At 34.0% G+C, this 21,392-nt stretch overlaps 1 protein-coding gene across 3 annotated transcripts in view; it reads left to right on the top strand.

The window, feature by feature from the left end:
* Ent3 (equilibrative nucleoside transporter 3) overlaps window positions 1–21,392 on the top strand; it is a 31,663-nt gene that overhangs the window by 2,182 nt on the left and 8,089 nt on the right. For 2 of the 3 annotated variants that reach the window (XM_071596125.1, XM_071596126.1), the window contains 7 exons: window positions 1,383–1,537; window positions 1,654–1,782; window positions 6,374–6,448; window positions 8,974–9,104; window positions 14,343–14,540; window positions 19,168–19,462; window positions 21,125–21,312. In XM_071596125.1, coding sequence (XP_071452226.1) covers window positions 1,383–1,537; window positions 1,654–1,782; window positions 6,374–6,448; window positions 8,974–9,104; window positions 14,343–14,540; window positions 19,168–19,462; window positions 21,125–21,312 — 1,171 coding nt within the window. The remainder of the gene's footprint in view (window positions 1–1,382; window positions 1,538–1,653; window positions 1,783–6,373; window positions 6,449–8,973; window positions 9,105–14,342; window positions 14,541–19,167; window positions 19,463–21,124; window positions 21,313–21,392) is intronic. The other variant, XM_071596127.1, reaches the window with a different exon arrangement.

The following is a 21,392-nucleotide window of genomic DNA, read 5'->3' as shown; positions in this document are numbered from 1 at the left end:
ACAAAATATCATCTGTTAGCTCCTCCATAATAGCAGACTATATTTAATTCATGAACCTTGTACACAGTCCAACTAAATGATAAACACAATTATCAACCCAATGGTCGTTTTTATAGGTGATGGTAATGTTCACCCAAGACTAAGCCCGATGGCATGTGTCATTCACACATCGGGGTGGGGGACCAGATCCTTTCCCTGTGTCACTTATGGTTTCCCCGGAAATTCTGGTACCCAAAATATTACAAAACTTAGGTCAAGCTGAGGATTTTGCCTGAAAAACCAGTGTCAGGTGATTATTGTGGGATTTGAAGATATATGCTGTTCATTTTTGTATAAATAATCCTAAAAAATAATATTGGAAAAGACTTCAAAGTTTAATATGAGTGAACCTAGAATCATATGTAAAACCAAGTTGACCAAACTACCTTTAAGATCTTGGCTGAATGCACCTATTCATGCCATCATTATCAAAGCATTAATCAGCCTATATTAAGCCTCAAAGGGTGGGGAATTCACACATTCTTTTTGGGGGCCTCTTACACTCCATGTGCCACCATTTAGTTTCATGTGAATTTCTAATTGCAAGAAATCATCTGGATTTTATGTGGAGATAACCAAGGGCGTCATGCAGGATTTGAACTTGAGACACTATGGTCAAGAGGACCAATTCTCTACCCAAAACTTTAGCTGATTACCAAATAGACCTTACTGGTTTGAATATTGATTGTACTGACCTATTCAGAAAAAAATAACAATAGAAAAGGCAGTGATAGAGAGACAATTTTTTTTGCAAAATAATAAACAATTATTTTCAGGAATAAAGACAGGACTTATGCATCAGTAAAGAATAGGTATATTTTGCATAAATTGAGCAAAACTACGTTTCAACAATTTGAATTCCAAACCTTTTTTTACGAGCCTCGTAAAAAACCTATTTACCTAAAACCTAAAACCGTTTACCTCGTATTTGGTGTAAAATAATGCAAGATAATTTTATCTCTTGATCCATCAATTAGACCATATTGGTAGAAACATGGAATAGTTCTAAATGTACAATATATGATATTTAGTTCTCTGAGAATCAGTTGAAAAATCAAAAATAGTATCCCCTTTTGTGAATGGACATAATTAAAAGTTCACTTAATGTATATTTGTTATATTTAAGCCTGAGCTAAGTTTCTATCAAATGTTTAAAAACAATGTAAAGAATTTGTGGAAATAACATTTTACATTTAGCTTATATTTTATTTTTTTTAAAGTTTTTGAAGCTTAATGTGAATGAAATCAAGTAAACTTGAGATATTTTATGGACATAAAATCCCAAGGAACTTGTAAATGTTTACAAGGGTGCAAAATAATTTGGACTTTTTCGTCGTTTACAGTTTCATCATTGCAGTTGATTATTTTCAAGCACGATTTCCTGCTTCAACCATTGTTTTTGACCTCTCCCTTGTCTATGTGCTTGTGGCCTTCATTGCTGTTCTCGGCAATAATCTGTTAGTTGAAACTTTGTCTTTGAACACAAGAATCACCTTTGGTAAGTTATATAAAAACATCCAACTTGTGCACCACTTGTTTTAATATTCATCTGAAATGCCAACAATAAAACATTTGAATTATTTTAAATATATATGTATTTCATTTTTTCCCCAGGGTACGTGGTGTCATTCATCACTCTCCTTATTGTTGCCTGCGGAGAAGTTTGGTGGGAAGCATTTGGCCAGGCAACATCATATACTATCAACCTCATTGCTGTTGCTGTTGTTTCACTTGGATGCACAGGTGGGGATTATAGACTTTGCTTTCCTTTGATTGTTTGTTTTCTTGTGCATCAAAATTTATGCCCTGCAGGTTATTTCTTGAGAACCAAAAAAATCATCCATAGTGTACTGGCTAGCTAAAATTTGCATTATTACTATGGGTTGCAAAGTCCCAGGGGATAAATTAATTCCCCATTAAGATATTCAAAAGGTACTGAGTCAACTGTGCGGATGTATTGTAGAAATGTTGATGTTACATTTTTCCAAATAGTTTATTCAAATCAACACATGGATATGCACTGCCTTAAAAGTCATTTTACTCTGCAGGGAACTACAATTTCAAATACTTCTAACAGCGCAAAACTTAATTTAATTCACAGTTTCATAGACGGTTAAGGTTAATTATGAAGTTATCAATGTGTTATAGGGTAAGAAATTTGCCTTGAAATTTCTAATTGTCTTCCTTAAGTAGCCAGCCACCGTGAGTAAATCTGGTGACTGTGCATTGTATAACTTTCCACTTCTTTTCCATTTGAATGAACAACAGTCATTTTGAGGGTTGTAAATATCTTATCATTCAAGAATTTTTATGCTAAGATGGCAGTGCTTACTGTGTGACATATGATGCACGACATTACTCAATGGATGCTGTTCAAGTACCAAAAATACACTACCATGGACTAGTCAGCCAGTATCTGGCATCACTTCTATCATATGAAGACTCTGCAGTAAAGGATGATCATAAAAGTTTTATTCACATTATTTATCATGCAAACCTTTATTTTTTTGTGATATTATTTGCTTATTATGTAACCTCATATACATACGAGGTTAAAGTATCATTGATTTGACTCCAGCATTGCATTAGTACTGCACATTGTAGTCTAATGGGTAGAGCATTAAACTACTGACAGGAGGGTAGGATGAGGATGCCTCTCTGCACCCTCATCTTCACCCAAGCCCTGTGATATTTTGGATGCCTGTTCTTCCTGAGAAGCCACAAGAAGCACAGGGAAAGTAACTATAGATTTCACACATCATTGGGCTTAGTGTGGGTGAGTTCTACCCTCATCTATCAAACCGACCATTGGGTTATTAATTGTAGTTAATTGGTTTGATTAATGCATCAATAGCAGTCATTATATGTTCAAAAATGTTCACTTCACCTATGCATCCCATGTTACTGGTGATGAAAGATGTTTTCCATGAACGGGCTACTTCACATTGGAGAGCTGGAAAAAGTTGCACGGGGTAGTTCTGGACAATGGGAGGGTGAGGAACACACTTCATGTTAATTTATATGGTTGATATTGCAGAACTCACCATACACAAATATGTCTCATGCTATTTTTCTGTTACAGTGAATAGGCAACACCCAATGAAATTTTCAATATTTCTGATGATGCTATTGATTTTATTCAATTATCTCCATTCACAATGGTAACAGCAGTGTTTACTTCCATAAGAGCAGTGACGGGCTCTGGGTCCACCTTCTTTTCAAAATGATAGCCTCCCCTTTTTATACATTTGAGCCTTCTGTGCTATAGGCAACAGCAGACTCTCCATAAGTGTCCTCCAGAACATTGGCTTCAACTGGTTCAGGTAAAAGCAAAGTTTCAAAGCAGCATATTGCTGGTGAACTCCACAACTGCTCTAGGCAAACTGAACATATTTCAACTTATAACTGCTGCCGCTGATGCAATGCTGGTGTCAAATCAATCAAACTTATACAGCGTATACATTGCATAGAAAGCTAAAAATTATGGCATGACATTAAATTTTGAACAGTAAGTTATTAAAATAAATACCAATTTTATGATCACCCTTTATTGAACAGACCTCTCAGGTACTGATTCCATAATACCTAAAAAAAATAACATGGTATATTCGTCACAGCTTTTATTCAAACTATTATTTATGCATTTTAATGCATTTTACAGACATTCCTCTTTAAGCAGAAATATGCTTAATATCAATTTTTTATAGTGGCAATTCAAAATCACCTGTGATATTCAAAATTTGTTAGAAAAAATCAAATCCAAATATTTAATAAACTGGTGTAATTATTCAGAGATGCATCGCTTAAGTTCAGAATTTTGAATGGGTTGTATAAGGTTTCACTTTGAATAAATGGTGACATCTGCACATAATGCAGATGTAATACCTAGTGTTCATGTTTGAGTATATTTGAGCTTTATTTAAATATTTATCTGTTACCATGGATCTCTAGTGATATTTAACTACAGTAACTACATGGTCTGGCAGAAAAGTTGTAAAAAGAACTGTAATTCAATTGATCCCTGATTACACTGCATGGGAGGCCTGCCAATGGAGCAGCAAACTGAGTTTGGGAGTTTTAAGCTTTCCCTTAAGGTCATTTCTTATAGCAACACACTAAATGTCACAGTTGTGCCCTCTTGTCCGTGTAAGGCAGATTTTTATTTTGGCTAGCCAACTCAGTCCATGATGAATAGATGTGTAAACAAGATGACATTTTAAACTGTAACACTGCCATAGTTGGTGCCATACTCTCATCTTTGTCCTTAATGCTATGTCATCTCTGACCCAAGTGGACTTAATCTTACTGACTAAAACAGAAACGTTTGCTTGGGAATGAGCTAGAAAGGCTTTTATTGGTTAACAGTGGTGTGAATGCATTTCTTGTGCACAAAATTTATTCTCTAACTCTTACTAAGCAATTGCAGATGCTCCTGAAAATTGTATTGGGCGTACCTATTTGAAAACCCATACAGTGTGTAGCGTTTGGCAAGGAATGCATTGATCATTGTTCCATGGCACTAAATATGCAATGATTCCCAATTTGTATGGAATTCCACTTAATAGCAACAACGAATACCACAAATAACAGCGTTGTTATAATGTGAGATGTACTCATATTTCCCCAAAATTAAATTTATGCTCATTGAATTCTTTTAACATTTAATGTATCAATATGAATTGGAAATCTAAACATTATTCTTTTATGACTTGCATCTTCATATTTATATCATTTAGTTTCCCATCCTCCATTATCTGCTTCATGGTGGCACCTCATCTACAGACTTTTTGATTTTTCCCTTCCATACTTTTTCTTCTGCTATAGCATTTTGCTATAAAATCACAAATAATGTCTGGCGTGTTGATTCCTTCTCCTTTACAGTGGTGTGCATAGATTTATTTCTTCATTCATGAATATCCCATCTTTATTAGTTAATTACAATTACATTTGCCTCGGAAGCAGATTGTGGGTATTTAACCCTCAATGCCCTACACTTACCCTCAACAAGCTTGAAATTGGCTTACTACAATGATGAGGCTGATCTATATTGTGGTATTCCATTGTGGTTTGTTTTCCTCCAATATAATCTTCTAATATGCTGTGGGTGAATTGAAGTACTTGGCAAGTAACATTTGTATTTTAGGCAACTTTCTCACTCCTCTGTGTTTAGAATTCCTAATGCCCTCCACTCTTAATTTTCCATATATCATATATATTTTTTTAAATTATTCATCAAGCATTATTAATTCAATGCAGATATGTTACTAAGATTTTAGATGATTATTACAATTGTAAGCCTTGTGAATTTAAATTTCAGCTAACAGTGAATAGCAAGTTTCCAGTATTCATTCAAATGATTTCCTGCAAAATAAACAGCAAATGTCCTATTTCTTTAAAATACATTGCTTTAATTTTTTTGCAGGGAATAATTAGTGCACTGAATGCATGTATGTTATTTGTGCTGCAATTTTTTGCTGAGAATTCCTGTACAATGTATAGACCTGGTCTGTTACTGCCAACTGTTTCACTCTCATGGGAGGGGTTTACACAATGGTTATTCCTCATGAGACTAACCAGTCATGGGCATTGAATTGAAATATACGCAAATGCTTTTTGATAAGGCAGCATGCACTCTGAATATCATCATTAGTTTTTAAGTCTTAAGATTGATTTACCACAGCCCTCAATTCTTCTCTATTCAGTGTCAAAGCCCTAATGCCCTGATATGTTTTCAATTTTACATCCTTCTTAATTTTTCCTATGTACATGGTCTCTTGGTCTTCCTTACAGGATCTTTCCTTCAATTTTCCCTTCTATTATGTTTCTAACAAATCCATTGTACCTCAAGGGTGTCCAATCCAGCTAGTTATTTGCCTAGAGTTATCCACTGTGGACATGGAAATGAAAAAAATCACAAAATAAAAAAATCGAGGAAAACAGATTTAATTACCAAAATCCCCCTACTGACTGTGGGCTATAGTACAAGTGTGCATGTATTTTTATTGAAATTACTACACATAGTCTGAGCCAATAAGGATTGGGTAAATAATTTCAAATTAGGGAGGAAAATTCAATGAAAAATGAAATTAGGTGCTTACCTACTTTATCATTTTACTCCAGAAGCCTTCCCCTCATATTAGAACCACGTGGTCTTGAAAATTTCGTCATGCATGTTTCATAAGTATTTTCATATGTGGGTACCATACATACTGTGTTATGAAACTATGCATATTATGTTTTGATTCAAGTGGCTAATAAGCACAGTTATTACTGGGTAAGTGAATGTTTTAATGCACATGCAATGATTTCATTTGGACCTCCTTCTCTTACTTAGTTCAGCAATCAAGTTTCTATGGATATACAAGCATGCTCCCCAGCCGCTACACACAAGCAGTCATGACTGGAGAAAGTAAGTAGAAGTTTGTTTCATATCAATAAGTTCCTAACTATATGATATGCAACAGTGAGAGGTTTATTCCGGATTGTAATTTTTGGAAAAAGTAAACAGAGGCATCAAATTTTTCAAGAGACAACTCGTGTAGAAAATTGGAATTTATAAATATTACACCAAATAAATAGTTATCTCAGGGCCTTACTATTTCCAAACTTTCAAGCTTTGATGATTGTATGCATCTCTTAGAATGATTTATTAATGATGCATATACATATTTAATAAAAATCTGAAAGGAAGTATTTATGTTGAGTTGCAATAAGAATGGCATTGTTATGTGTCAGTGGTTGAATCTATCTGGCAGATATATTCAGATTTGAGACATGGCAGCTTCATAGGTAATTTAAAAAAATACTCTTTAAGTCTTTCGCATAACCAGATGTAGAAGTCTATAGACTCCGAGTTTTTATGTTTCTCCCACATTTATTCATCTTGGTACATGACAGTTTTGCTAGCATTCTAAGATCAGAATCTTCAGATGTAAAGTAATTTATGGAGATTTTTGGCTACTCTGTATAGGGCTCATAGCGTAGACTGGTTTGCTCTGATCCCTGAAAATTACATCAGCGCTGAAGATGTCAACAAATCTGTTGACTACCAAGATGAATCAATGTGGAAGGAACCCAAAAGCTTTGAAACCATCTTCACATTACCATGAAAGCCTTTCAGGAATGTCTATTGTAGACAAAAGTGGCAAATTTAGTTTTGCGAAATAACCTTGGATTTTTGCTTTTTAGTTTAATTTGAAAATAATTGTCCTCATTAAGGTCTCTCTAAATGAGTGCAATGTTATGCTCAGGGGACAATAGGTGCTAAAAAATAGTGCCAGGCACATAAGTAAGTAATATTAATTCCATTATATTTGAACCAAAAATATTTCCCTGGGGAGGGTTGGGGGGGCTCTATAGCCTTGGATCTATCTCGATTCGGAAGATGCTCTCAAAAAATATTGCTGCTGAGGGGTTGAAGTCAGTTCAACTGAGGTGAACATTTTCAAAATGGTGCAACAATTTAGAGCAAGACTTGTTGTGAACCAATAATAGGATTTCAGAGAAATGGAATGGCTGTTTATCACTTCCCATTCTATTTCACCTTAATAATTTTTTTCTTTGAATTGTGATATCTGATAGAAATTTATCATGAAATTCTGACCAAAAATATATCTAAAAAAAGTGCATTACACACACAAAAAAGATATTAGTTATCCAAAATAAAACTGAAGATTATCTTGCAATCTAATTTTCCCTAAAAAAATGGTAATATAATTTATATAAACATTGGTACTGCTATTTGTGTTTGGAAATCTATTTCAAGACCAAATGAAGCAAGAAGAATTAATCAGTGGTATAAAGTACAATAATTAATCTACCAACTTTTTAATATACAAAAAGTAATGCTACCAATAGCATGAGGGATGGCAGATACTTTAAGAATTATAATAGCAGCATTTAAGAATTATGATATATTGAAAACAAATATATGACACTATTTTGCCTTAAAATTGTAACTTTCAAGTATGGTCATTAATTCATGAATCTCTTGTTTCTTTTTATAGATACGAGTTGCACTTCTTTCTTAATGACCATTTTTGCTTTTATCTTTGTCTTCATTTTTCTAGTTTCTACTGTTGAGTATGGCTAATATTTGTACTCTTTTCATTGTTGATTTTATGACTTCGCAGACTCATAGTTCTTGACAAATGCATAATTGCATAACCAAAGTGAGAATTTCTATAATGGTTTTAGTTAAAAATGTACAGTAAAATATTGCCTATTAAAACCTTCAAACACGAGAGAAGCTGAGTTATTGCCAATCACTTCATGGTTAGCCTTTATTAAAGGAAATAATTGTCATCATAAAACATTATGAATTCTGGATTTCAATTGTTTTGATCTGAATAATTTTTAGAGAAATGTTGTTTATATTCCTGATATGCCCTGACACACATTTGTAATGAGTAAATTAATCTGAACAAGGAAATGGTTCCATGATAGACATGGGAGAGGTAGATGTATAAAAATGAAAGTCAAAGGATTTAAAAACTTATTGAAGACAAATATTTTGCTAAAAGTAATCATTTGAAAAGATTAATTTGAGTATTTGAATCAATTCTATTTAATTTACGATTAATCCATTTGCAATACTTTTCATCATTGCTATTGCAAAGTAAAGGGTTGCTCTCATAAAATCCCAGATTTTAAGTAAATTTTCTAATTGTAATAATCTTTCAGGAGTATAAGAGGGCTAGTCAGTCAGTGGGAGACTTAATTTGGTAGTAATTGATTAAGTCATATCCTCTCTATCCATCGGTAGCCACTCTCATACACAGATCATGGTTTTGAAGGTAATAAATCAGAGGTCTAACAAAGAGGTGTTATATTTGATTCACCTTATCAGAGCTCAGGTGATTTAATTTTGCAGCTGCATCTCTTAATTCTAGTTTATGCATTCATGCACCACTAATTTTATGAATCATGATACAGGTGCAGCAGGACTCCTAGTGTCTTCAAACCGTATCCTAACAAAACTTCTACTCCGAGATGAAAGAGCGAGCACAGCCATTTTCTTTGGTACTTCTGTCGTCTTTCTTGGTGCCTGTGCATTGCTTCACCAGGTGATGAAATTTTTTTTGAAATACTTAATGCTGCTTGAAAATGATTGCTCCTAAACTGGCATCATTGTAGTTTTAAAAAGTGAATTTTATTTTGTTTTAGTGTGTTATCATGAAAAGTTACCTATCTTTGACAATGTATATCTTGGAATCCCTCAAAGCTCAACATTAGGGTCTCTCCATTTTCTGTGTTCACTAATTTAATGCAAGCCCTAGATATTTCTTAATCTAGCGGGAATGAATACCTTATGCTAGATGCCTGATGATTTTAATTTTTAAGCAAAAATTAAAGCAGGCAATATTTGATAAACTGTAGAGCAAATTACATATTCAGGTGACTTAAGTTATTAAAATTTTCAATTCGAAGCAAATTTACCCAATAATCTCAGTGGCTGTGACACCCAAAAATTTAATTATTACCAAATGCATCCTGTCAGTTTTAAAAAGTCTTGTCTCGACATTTGCCCTTAATGCAGGCATTACTGTGCATAAAAAATACAAATAGCAATTTTTCGATTCAGAAGATGATAATGCAAACAAGCCATTGCACATGATTAAATTATTACAGAATATTAATATCAGTCTGTAATTTAGCAAAATTAATAAGCCAAACTATGACATATTTGGACAAAATGGCTGAATTATGTAAAATTTTGTGCATGGGTGACAAACTCTTAGAGTAAACAGATAAATTCAATGATTTAGATAAATATTTATTTCATTGGGATAATTTAAATTTTAAGGCTGTTAAGCAGTGAACTTAATTGCTTATTCTCCAAAGCATGTCACCTCTTTGAAGTTAATAATGATAATAATGAATACCAATGAAAATCTTGAATTATATGTTTGGGAATTTTCATGAGGAATGTTATCATGTATCTATATTTTAAAATTAATGAATACAGAATTTCATTTAAACTCTGCCTATGCACGTACTTATATTTCTAAGGACAAACAAATAATTATGATTATGTATTGGTATTCTACTATTTTAAGTTGGTTTTGGATTGGTATACAATATACAATGGTTCATTTCATAGCCTTTCCTATAGAAACACAATCTGATGTCCAGCATTACAATCACTTAATTCCGCATACTTCTTTCCTCTCTTTATTCTTTCCAACGTGGCCATACTTTTCCCACGCCTCCATTGCCCACGCCCGACATTAAGACACGCCCGACAACATCGACAGGGTAGCGAAGTACCTCAAGGTCCTGCACATTAACATTCAATGTCTTAGTAACAAGTTGCTGGATCTTGAGGTCCTGATGAGTGAATATAAACCTCATGTCCTTTGTATTAATGAACACTGGTTGAAATTAAGTGATTTGAAATTTTTAAATCTACCTGGATATTCCATTGCCGATGTATTTTGCCGTTCAAAGCATAGAAATGGAGGTGTATTGGTTCTAGTTTCACAGTGTGTGCGCCTTTTCCCGACCTGTTTCTCACAGGATTTTCTCAATGAAGAGTTGTCCTTCGAGTCCTGTGTCGTGGGTCTCAGTGTAAATAATGTCGCATATCATTTATTATCTATCTATCGTTCTCCCTCGAGTGATTTTAGTGTTTTTCTTAACAAACTTGCTAAACTATTAGAGCTAATTCATGATGCTATACCAAAACCTAATTTAATTATAACTGGGGACTTTAATTGTGATTTCGCAAGTAATTCCAAAGCCAAACAGGAATTCTTAGATATCCTCACCTCTTTCAACATTTGTGTTACTAATACCGAACCCACTAGGGTAAACGGCCTTTCCTCTACTATTACAGATAATATCTTAACAAACATTGATTTGGGAAAAGTAAATACTGAAGTAATCAAATCCCACATATCAGATCACTATCCTCTTCTATGCAAGATTTTAATTTCTTCTCCTAGTCACTGCAAAAAAATTTATAAAAGGCAGTTTACAGAGCAAAACTTTATTATCTTCAATTATATGTTGAAGTCCCATGATTGGTCTGATTTATACCAACTCAGATCCTACAATGACTCATTCGAGTATTTTTATTCTTCATATCAATATTACTTTGACATTTGTTTTCCATTGGTCTCCCACAAAACTAGAAACTTGTCCTTAAATACTAGAAACCATTGGGTCACCGATGAAATACGATGCCTCTCGAAAAAAATGAAGGAGTTAGCCATCTCTTATAAAAATAAATGTAACTCGATAGACTGCTTGGAGTATAGAACACTGAAAAAAACGTACCGTCAAAAGTTACAACTGGCTAAAAAAACATTTAACAACTGTAGAATTCTCAATGCCAATAACAAATCTAAAGAAATTTGGAAGATTATAAAGGAAGCTAAGTGTTCTATCAATAATCATCATGATTTCAAATTGCAGGACTCCACCGGTAATGTTATTTCTGATTACTCTCAAATGGCATCCAACTTAAATGACTTCTACTTGTCCCACCAGACTACTACAAATACTCCAATTCCTGTTAATTATCCTCTAATCCCAAGCCTGTCTAATTCATTGTACCTGCTTCCTTGTACTGAACTGGAACTGATGAACATCATTAAAAAATTCCCTAACAAAAGTAGTCTTGGTACAGATGGTATCCCAGGGATTGTGATAAAAAAATCAATTAATTCTATCAAGGAACAGATACTCTTCCTAATTAATAAATCCCTACAACTTGGTGTTTTTCCTGATGCCATTAAAATTGCCAAAGTTGTACCACTTTATAAAGGGAAAGGTAGTAAGCAGGATATGAATTCTTACCGTCCAATATCTTTATTAAACCAGATAGGGAAACTATTTGAAAAGGTCTTCCATAATCGACTTACATCATTTCTTGAATCTTTTAATCTCTTGTCTGGCTCACAGAATGGTTTTAGGAAATGCAGATCTACATCTACAGCCACCTATCACCTCGTAAACCTAATACTTTCAAATCTTGATAATAGAATTGAAACCTTGGGACTATTCTTCGATTTTTCCAAGGCTTTTGACCTAGTTAATCATCAGTTACTCTTGTCCAAATTAGGACACTATGGCATCAGAGGTATCCCTTATAACTGGATCAAATCTTACCTCAGCGCAAGACACCAACAGGTTATTTTGTTAAAGAACGGTACTAATTTTACTTCTCCTAGTAAAGAAGTTACATTAGGTGTACCCCAAGGCTCAGTCTTGGGCCCTATCCTATTTTTACTTTACATTAATGACTTACCAAAAGTTCTGCAGTCAGTTCCAGGAGCCGAGCCAATTTTATATGCTGATGACACTAACGTAATTGTATCAGCACCATCGTTAAACAACTTGACCTTGACAGCAGCTAGAGTTTCCGAACTTCTTTGTGAATGGTGTTCACAAAATTCTCTGAAACTCAACCCTGACAAGTCTGGACTCATATACTTCTCTAATAAAAATAAAGCCCCTGCTTCATTGGCCATTGACCTAGGGGGAACGTGTGTACCCCAAATTTCTAGATCCAAGTTTTTGGGAGTTGTTATAAATAAAAATGTATCATGGGATGAACACATATGCAATCTTCGTAGCAGGTTAAATTCCATTTGCTTTCTTATTAGAAGTATTAGGAAATCTGTAAGCCTTGATATCTTACTTTCAATTTATTATGGAGAATTTTATTCTTTAATTATCTATAGTATTCTGTTCTGGGGTTCTTCCCCTCATTCTGATTCAATTTTTAAAGCTCAAAAATGTTTAATACGATTAATATGCAATGCTCCCTACAATGCACCTTGTCTTTCCTTCTTCAAAAGGTTAAATATTCTGACTGTTCCATGTATTTACATTTATGTTGTATGCATTTTCGCTAAAAGTAATATATCCAATTATATGACAAATGACAACGTTCATTGCCACCAAACCAGAGCCTGCAGAGACCTGCATCAAACTTATTGCAGGACTTTAAATACATCCCTGGGGCCTAAATCAATGGGCCTCCTTGCACTGAACAGGCTCCCTTACGATTTTAAGTACGTAAAGGATCCAGTCCTGTTCAAAAAGAAATTAATATCATTTTTAAGGAAAGAACAGTTTTATTCTGTAATAGAATTCATGGAGAAAAAATAACCATACTGAATATGGAATATATTTTATGCAAAAAATTATTATTGTGTCATGCTTTTCTGAATTTCATCATTGTTTAACATCTATATGTACATATGACGTGTCCTATACACTTATCTGATGTATCTATTACACTGTGTCAGTGTCTTCTGGGCAAATAAAGATTATTATTATTATTATTATTGCCTGCTATCACCCCGCTATTGACGTGCCTTATATCAAATACATACACCACCTACCTGGTATTTTTGTGTTGTGATGTCTGGGCAAATAAAAAGTAATAATAATAATAATATCACAGTAGCATATTATCACCAATCAAAATGTTCTGCATCTATCTTTCATGCCTTCTCTGAATTTTTGCCTAACATCCCTCTCCTCCCCTTTGTAGCACTTTCTCATTTGTTTTCCATTGTGTACATATTGCACTTATTTTCTATGGTGCCTTTTATTTTTCACCATTCTATTCATGGTTGTTTTTGAATAAAATTAACCTTAAACTGTGATACACTTTCATTGCACAAATACATTGCATTTCTTGACTCCAGATTTACTAGGGAAACTACTAGTATGGCTAAACAGAGAAGTAAATATCTTCCGCTCCCTGAATACACTAATTTGTATGCTTGTTTTGGTTGAAACTTTACCCTCTAAGATTTCATACCTTCATATTTCAGTAATTTCAATTTAACATGATAATTATCAATGGAGCTAATAAAAAGAATTTTTGAATTTAAATATTATTCATTAAGAGTTATCAGTTATCAAATATTCGATTTAATTTGGGTGATAATAGTCGGTATGCTTTCCTCTCTCCTTCATTTTATGTAATTATGATGGTTCTTTAACATTTAAATAATTAGTATTGAATCTACAATGAGCAAATATGCTTATAATTTTTCCACCATTTTAATTTATTGCCATTTACTATTAGACCATAGAGTATTAGAGTAAAAGTTGTTGAGCAGGTAGTCAAAACTTCTCCTTGTTAGTTGGGGAAAAGAGGTAAGGATTAAAGAAAAGGTTGCTGGAACAGTGCCAGAAAAATATTAAGCAATAATATGATGTTAGTGTTTGAGAGGAATTTCAATTGCCATGTCATCTTTATTCTTCCCATGGTTAGGTGTCAGCCAGATGTTCGTTTTATCTTCATTCATTCTATTTTCTTCTTACTTGTCACTTTACAGGCTGTCAGAAGGACTCACTTTGTGAGATTCTACTTGACTCTCTGCTCTGGGCAAGGAGATGAAGCAGCAAATCAGTCTACCACTGGAGGATCAGATGGCACTATGGGGACAGAATTAGGTGGAGTCAATGTTGAGAGTGGTGGAGGGCTCACTCAGGGGAACAAGCTGGTCCTGGAACCTACAGAAGATGTAGGATTGGTAGGATTATGGATACGGTTACCTATTGAAGTTGTGCTATGCATGTGAGGGAAACGTGATTCACTGGCAAACTTCAAATGAAGCATAATTGGTTATCGTGGTCACAAATAGTAGGAATATGTATGAGTACTCATTTGTTCATTCACCAATATTTACTTTTTCAAGTATCTTAAGTACTTAGTATGTATGTATGTGTATATGTCACATACCCATTTAACAGGTCAGCCAAAACATGCTAGTGATACTTATTATTTTAATAATGCAAGAGATGACATCTTGTGTGAATTATTGTTTTAATCAATTTTCTTTAATTGAATTCAAATTACTATTTTATTTATTTAGTTCAGTCGCAGCTCTCCACAATTTTATGTTCAATCGCTAGCAATATCAGTCCCTGTGAAGGAAGTTCTCTGAAATCCTAACACAACCGTGAAAAAATAGTCCTGTTCTGAGGGATTGTGCATTCTTTTAAGCAGCTTGGAAGTTAAGTGTAGGTGAGGAGAGCAGAGATAAGCTAATATGCCACTCAGTCCAGTAATGTATGCTCCTGTTACCAAGTCTCTGGAAGGCATTACCAGAGGTATCTACTTAATTTTATGTATTAAAACTGAAGCCATTAAACCTAGTTTCATTTTAATAAGATAAACCAACTTAAATATTTCTTGCTAATTCTTATTAAGTTTGATTTCTAAATAATTTAACCGCTAACAACTTTAAAATATATTTTTCTCTCATAATGGTTCTTTATTTTGTGCTTTTCCTCTAAACATGAAAAATTTCTATGGTAGTGGAAGAAATTATTTTCTAACTAGTCCTTATAGTTTCACCATGAATGAGTCTTGTCATCAATAGAGTTATTCAGATTTTTTAAATTTTCCATCAAATTTTATGGTGGTAGTAGTTCTTAATCTAGTGATGTATTTTTTCAATGTTAATATAATTTCCTATGAATTTATCCTGGACAGGCCATACTATATGCAATATAAAGATCATGAAATCTTCATTTACTAGTAATGTACATTCAGTAGTTTTAATTTTGTTGCTGTTTCATTCATGTACACAACAGTTTATTAATAATTATTTTACGCCATCACATTAAAAAGAACTTCAAAATAAATTTAAAATAATTTTCTAACCCCAGCTTGTTAGTAGTCCATTTATATCCAATATGAATCCCCATTTGAGATCTTATTCAATTCCATGGCAGTGGCATTGAATTTGGTATTGAGGTACCACAATTTAAATACCAAAGGACTGCTGACACATATGATAGGTCTTCAGCTTGTTTTTGTTAGACAAGCATTTAGGTTGAAACTACCAAAGTTCATCATAGATATTTTGAAATTGTGACAGCCACAGACACAGTTGTCCTATAGTGACTGTTAAAGTTGACTTCTCATGGTAGTTTTATGTTAAGTTTTCTAATTCTCATTTTAGTTTTATATTAATTTCATGGTATTCCTTGCAAGTCCAGTCACTCTTGTATCAGTGTTGGTTAAAACTTTCAATGGTCCCACACATCAGCATTCCACTGCTTGGTTATCTACGAGAATTAATATGATAAACTGTAATTTATTAGCAAAAATAAACCTGACATGGCTGGAAATGTTACCATAAATGCCAAATTGCATTTGGAGACCATTGGTGAAGTCCTTTCTTAAAACTTTATAGGATAAGATTTTCTGGTGACAGCACAGTGAATTTACTTTCTGGACACATATGTATGTAGGATAGTGAAATCTGAAGTATAAATAATGCAATTACCCTGGCTGCTAACCCTAGCTGAAATATTACGTAAGCTCTTGTACTTGAAATACTATTCTTCCCTGTAAACCTAAGCTATAAGAAGTTGTTTCTCATGCCATGAATATGTAATTGCAACCACATCTCTGTTAGAAAGTCACTCTGTCATATTGTCTTGCAAAATATCATCTTTGGGTGGAGTGGTGAATGAGGAAAGGGATACTGTAGTGTAATTATACCATAAATGAAGGCCAGAGTACTATTTCTTGCCTTATACTTTTTAATTATGATTTTATTGCCATAATAATCGCTGGATAATCCAAAACTTTGTTTCATGTAGCTTCATATTCAATTCTTATATCCTTAATCCTCTGTCTACATATTTCTTCTCTTTGACTCCTGTCATCATTATTCAGTGTAATTATCCAGGATCTTCCCACATTAGGTACTTTTTCCTTGATGACTGTTTTCATCTGGCTGTCTCATCTAAAAATCTATTCAATGATGATATCACTTCTTTTCAGAGTATTCTTCTCCAACTCTTTGCAAATTCACTTCTCTCCACCTCAAATAAACTGTGATTTTTTGGGTATCAGAATTTTTTGGTGAATCATATTTGGCACATGAGAAGAAATTAACTGTTCTATCTTGTATGTTTGAGTCTTATATACTATTGGGCTTACTTTTTAGGTCAGGTCTTGCCTCCCCTATTAAGCTGACCTTCAGATTGAAGGCCATAGTATTCAAGGAATATTGATTGATGACTAGATTATTGGTATCCAGGGTTATTTGTATTTTAGATTTCACTGTTAATATGTGCATGTTTGTGTGAAGGGTTATTGGGTCAGTTTACTGAGTAGAATGAAAGTATTGCATCAGATTCATAGCTGATGGTGCCCAGCCTTGCTTAAAAATTTAATTTAATCATTGTCCCTTGTTTATTATCTTAATTCAGAAGAAGTATAGAGATAGATAATAATTTTATGATTTATCCATAAGTTAGTGCACTGTAATGCTCCTGCTCATTTGGGAAAAAAGTAGTTTTCATCTAAATGATTGCTGATCACAATAGCACATGATGTTAATTTCCCATTTTTGAGTGGCATCCATCAAAATTAAAAAAAAATCAATTTGGGGAGTGTTGAGCCTGATATCCTAGTTGTGATTTTTGAGTTTAACACAATTTAGTTTAAACTTGAAAATTGATTGATCAAGTTTTTTAGATCGCTGTTAAGAAAGCTGCCCAAGTTTCTCTTGGTGTAGAAATGATATGACTAATTATTTTCTGAAACCTGAGAGTTGATGCATTAATGCTGATCTGCATTAAATTTGCAATCAATATGGAATTGAATTAAATCTAGGCATTGTGATATATTTAAAATCAAGACAACAGTTGTTCATAACCTGATGTTATGACTGCTTGTGATTTTAATGAAATGCATTCTTTGTTAAATATCTAGACCCATATCAGTTAAAATTTTATCATATTAATTGATATTTTCATGGTATAGCTCCACCCATTTTTCTATTAACTAAATTACTGCAAACAATGTTGAGTTGTGAAATTTCCAACAATTTCATCCTTGAAGTTATCAAGTTTGGCTCTAACCCATGGTTTGTCAAATTTTATTCGTACATTAATTTATACAATATACCTTTTTGGACATAAGGTGAAATATATGTAGGGTGTGGAAGCTCCACTGAAAAGCCATTTTGAAAAAAAACATAGCTTGGTTGTGTACATGCAGAAAACCTTTTAATTAGGAGCTCCAGGTTTACGTCCTTGTCAGTTTAAATAATTATTGACATTCTAAGTCTCTTCAATGTAGGTCTCCACTTGTACATGTGTGAACTAACAATGGTGCATGACTGTTGACATTGTGGTGTTTTGATATTTCCTGTATTTTTATCATTAGTATGGTGCTTAAAGATAATGTTTCCTGAGTGCATCAAAATAGTTTAGTTTTTTTACTTTCCCCCGTAATATTAAATACATTTCTCCTGAGTGACGTAATTAAAAAAATCAGTCACCTTTATTTCTTTAGAATCATTATGATTAGATGCAAACCCTCGGAGTGAGATTCTGTTTTGGTCACTTTTTCCCCAGAAGGCACTGGTGGGTTCTATTTATGAGTCACTCATATGTTTGTATCTTAATTAGGTTTCTTAGATAAAGTCCTCTCTTTCATTTGACTTGCTATTTTCCAGCATGTTATTTCTTCCTTTAGTTATAAATGTGCATATTTATTTTATATTTCATTGCTTGCTTTTCATTTTGGGTTTAAATTTGTGTGCAACAGACTCAGGGTCTCCTGTAGTTGGACTGGGGAATGAGGACTATTTTTTTTCATTCAAATCTTGGATAACTTAATAAATAATGAAATCTCATTGCCTTGGCATTTTTAATACAAAAACTGCATAATGGCAATAATTAAATCAAGTGAAAACTAAGATGTGATAAAATAAAAAATCTTGGGTACTTGTTCATGTGCATAGGATACCTATTTAACTGAATTTTGCAAAAGTTGGAAACTATCTTGGTTTTTATTAATCAGCCAATCACTCCAATCGTAGCCTATAAGGCTTACGTAGCTCCTTTTGGCTACAAATTGAACTATGAAACCATCAATTTAGTGATTTATCTATTGGTATCATTTTATCATCTTTGGAATTATGAGGGCTGTTGGTGGTTATGGGTTGAGGCCTGACTGATCCCTGCCTCCTCCCTTCCATGGTGCCAACACTTATAGATTTGTAATTTGCTAAATACTTTGAGTGACACAAGGCACATAAGCTAAAGCAACATGTTTTTGTTACTAATTAAAAACTCTTATTCAAATGTGGTTGGGATGCTAATAAAATGTGTTTTTACTTACACACTCAGATGGATCCTCTTGATGGTGATGGAGGAAATGGCAAAGGGGAATATGGTGTGCTCAAACTCCATCAGAGCCCTCCCATGATGGACACAGACAGTGGTAATGCATCATCTTCAGCCTTCAGCTTTGCGAATCCTGTGTATGAACCCCGTGGTCCAGCCACAGGCACAACAGGGACTACGTACAAGGTGGAAGAAGTGGTGGTCAGAATGAGACCTCTTTATGGGACTGGTGGCACCTCTGGCTCAGGATCGTCCAGCAGCAGCTACAGGAATGTCAAAGCTTGGGGTGGAATCAAAAGTGAGTCATCATGTTTTCTGTCTTGTATTGAGATCTCATGGGTCTCCATTTTTGGGTAAATGTAATGCAACAGTATCCTTCAAGAGAGACCAGTTGATGAGTATTTGCATCACGAGTGTAATATCCTTTGTATCATGAAGTGGATGATGCTAGTTTCAGGGAGGTCACTCATTCGAAAATATTGGGAAAATATCAGCAACTACTCAGCTTCTTTAAAAGCTTGGGTAAAAATGGGGAAAAGGGAAAGTTTTGATAAGGTTAGGAATTTGACATGTGAATCAGGAATTTCTAAATTTGCAATTTTTGTTTTAGTTGTGAGAATAGCTTGTGTTTTCAGAGGCCATTGCATGTGCAAGCCCCTGTAAAAAACCTAAGACTGCAGTTTATGACTGACATAAGTGATACATTGGTGGCACATTAAACAATGAAAATGACCCCAAGAGTACATAGTATGATTCCCAAGCACTCAAAAGTAAAATTGGGAAACAGGACAGCTTGTCCATTCGGAAAATTTGGAAAAATTTGGCAATATGGGATCCCACTAAATGACAGGTCAACCTGGTTGCAACGGATGCCTTTGCATACTGATTATCACATGTATTAGATTATGATGTCAGACTGCACATCCCTACTGTCCAAATGACATTGTGAGACCCAAAACTCATCATACTGAGTTGAGTGAGGGAGTGGGAAAAGTATGTGAGAGTGGGCGTGGCAGGATTAGACAGAAAAGGAGACTTTAGGAGGTAAGTGCAGAGGTACATACCAACCAGGAAAACCCTTCCTGGCTCACATGCCCATTCACCTTTTATTTGGGTTCTTGCCCTTGCCATATTCTCCCAAAAATTGAACACACCAACCACCCTTTCACCTATAATAAAGACTTGGGATTCTCCTTTCAAAATGGGTGAATTGTGAAAGTGCCATGAGCTTGAATTTCATCTATATGCCTTTTTGATTAGTTCACTATGGGAAATGTGGTTGGTTGCTCAACCAAAACCCATGGGCTCAAGTCAATCATAATACATATATCATTATTGATTGATGATATTGACTTTTCTGTGAGATGCTGTGTTATTACATAGTGATTAGTAAGTCTATTCATTGTGGCTAACCCATTGCTCATTACATGTGGTGTGTGTGTGCGGTCTATTTTGTTTCATGTCAGAATTATTATTAATACTAATTTCATTGTAATCATTTTGATATGTTTATTACTTTCTCTTTGAATTCATCATCTTTTTATTCCAATTCCAGCTTATTTTCAATAAAACAACATTTTATCAATCCTTTCTTATAATTAAACTTTCCCTTAAAAAACTCCGAGAACACTTTACCTAAACAACTCAGAACCATAATCTAATTTATTTCATAAATGTAGCATTAGCTCAGCTCAATGTGAGACCAAGTTTAAGCCTGTGGTTGATCTTAAAAAAATGCTCTTCCCACTGGCCAAATATTCTTGTCAGATCTAGATTGGATGATTAAGCAAGCCGTTATATGTTATAGATAGAATGCTATTTAATTTAATTGAATTAATTATATCTATAGCATGAATATTCCGATTTGGATAGGGTTAAAAGAAAAATTTTATCCATAAATGTACATTTTGGTTTAAACTCGTGGAAATTGAATAATTCCAGAAACCTTTTCTCCTTTCAGAGGGACTAAAGGCAAGGTGGCAAGTGAGTCGTCAGGTATGGCCATACATGGTGTCAATTGCTCTAGCATATTTTGTCACCCTCTGCTTGTACCCCGGCATAATCTCAGAAGTCAGCAGCTGCAGATTTGGCTCATGGATGCCTGTTCTACTGATGGCAATATTCAATGCCACAGATCTCATTGGCAAGGTGTGTCACTAGCATATAAAATCATTTCAATATTTTCTAATGCAGTTACTTAAAGCATTATGATTCATTGATTTTTCTAG

This window comes from Hetaerina americana, unplaced genomic scaffold (genome assembly GCF_022747635.1).
Source record: "Hetaerina americana unplaced genomic scaffold, ioHetAmer1.1.p SCAF_76, whole genome shotgun sequence".
Lineage (NCBI taxonomy): Eukaryota > Metazoa > Arthropoda > Insecta > Odonata > Calopterygidae > Hetaerina > Hetaerina americana.
Note: the sequence above shows the minus strand (reverse complement) of the source record. Positions and strands in the feature narration are given on the sequence as shown.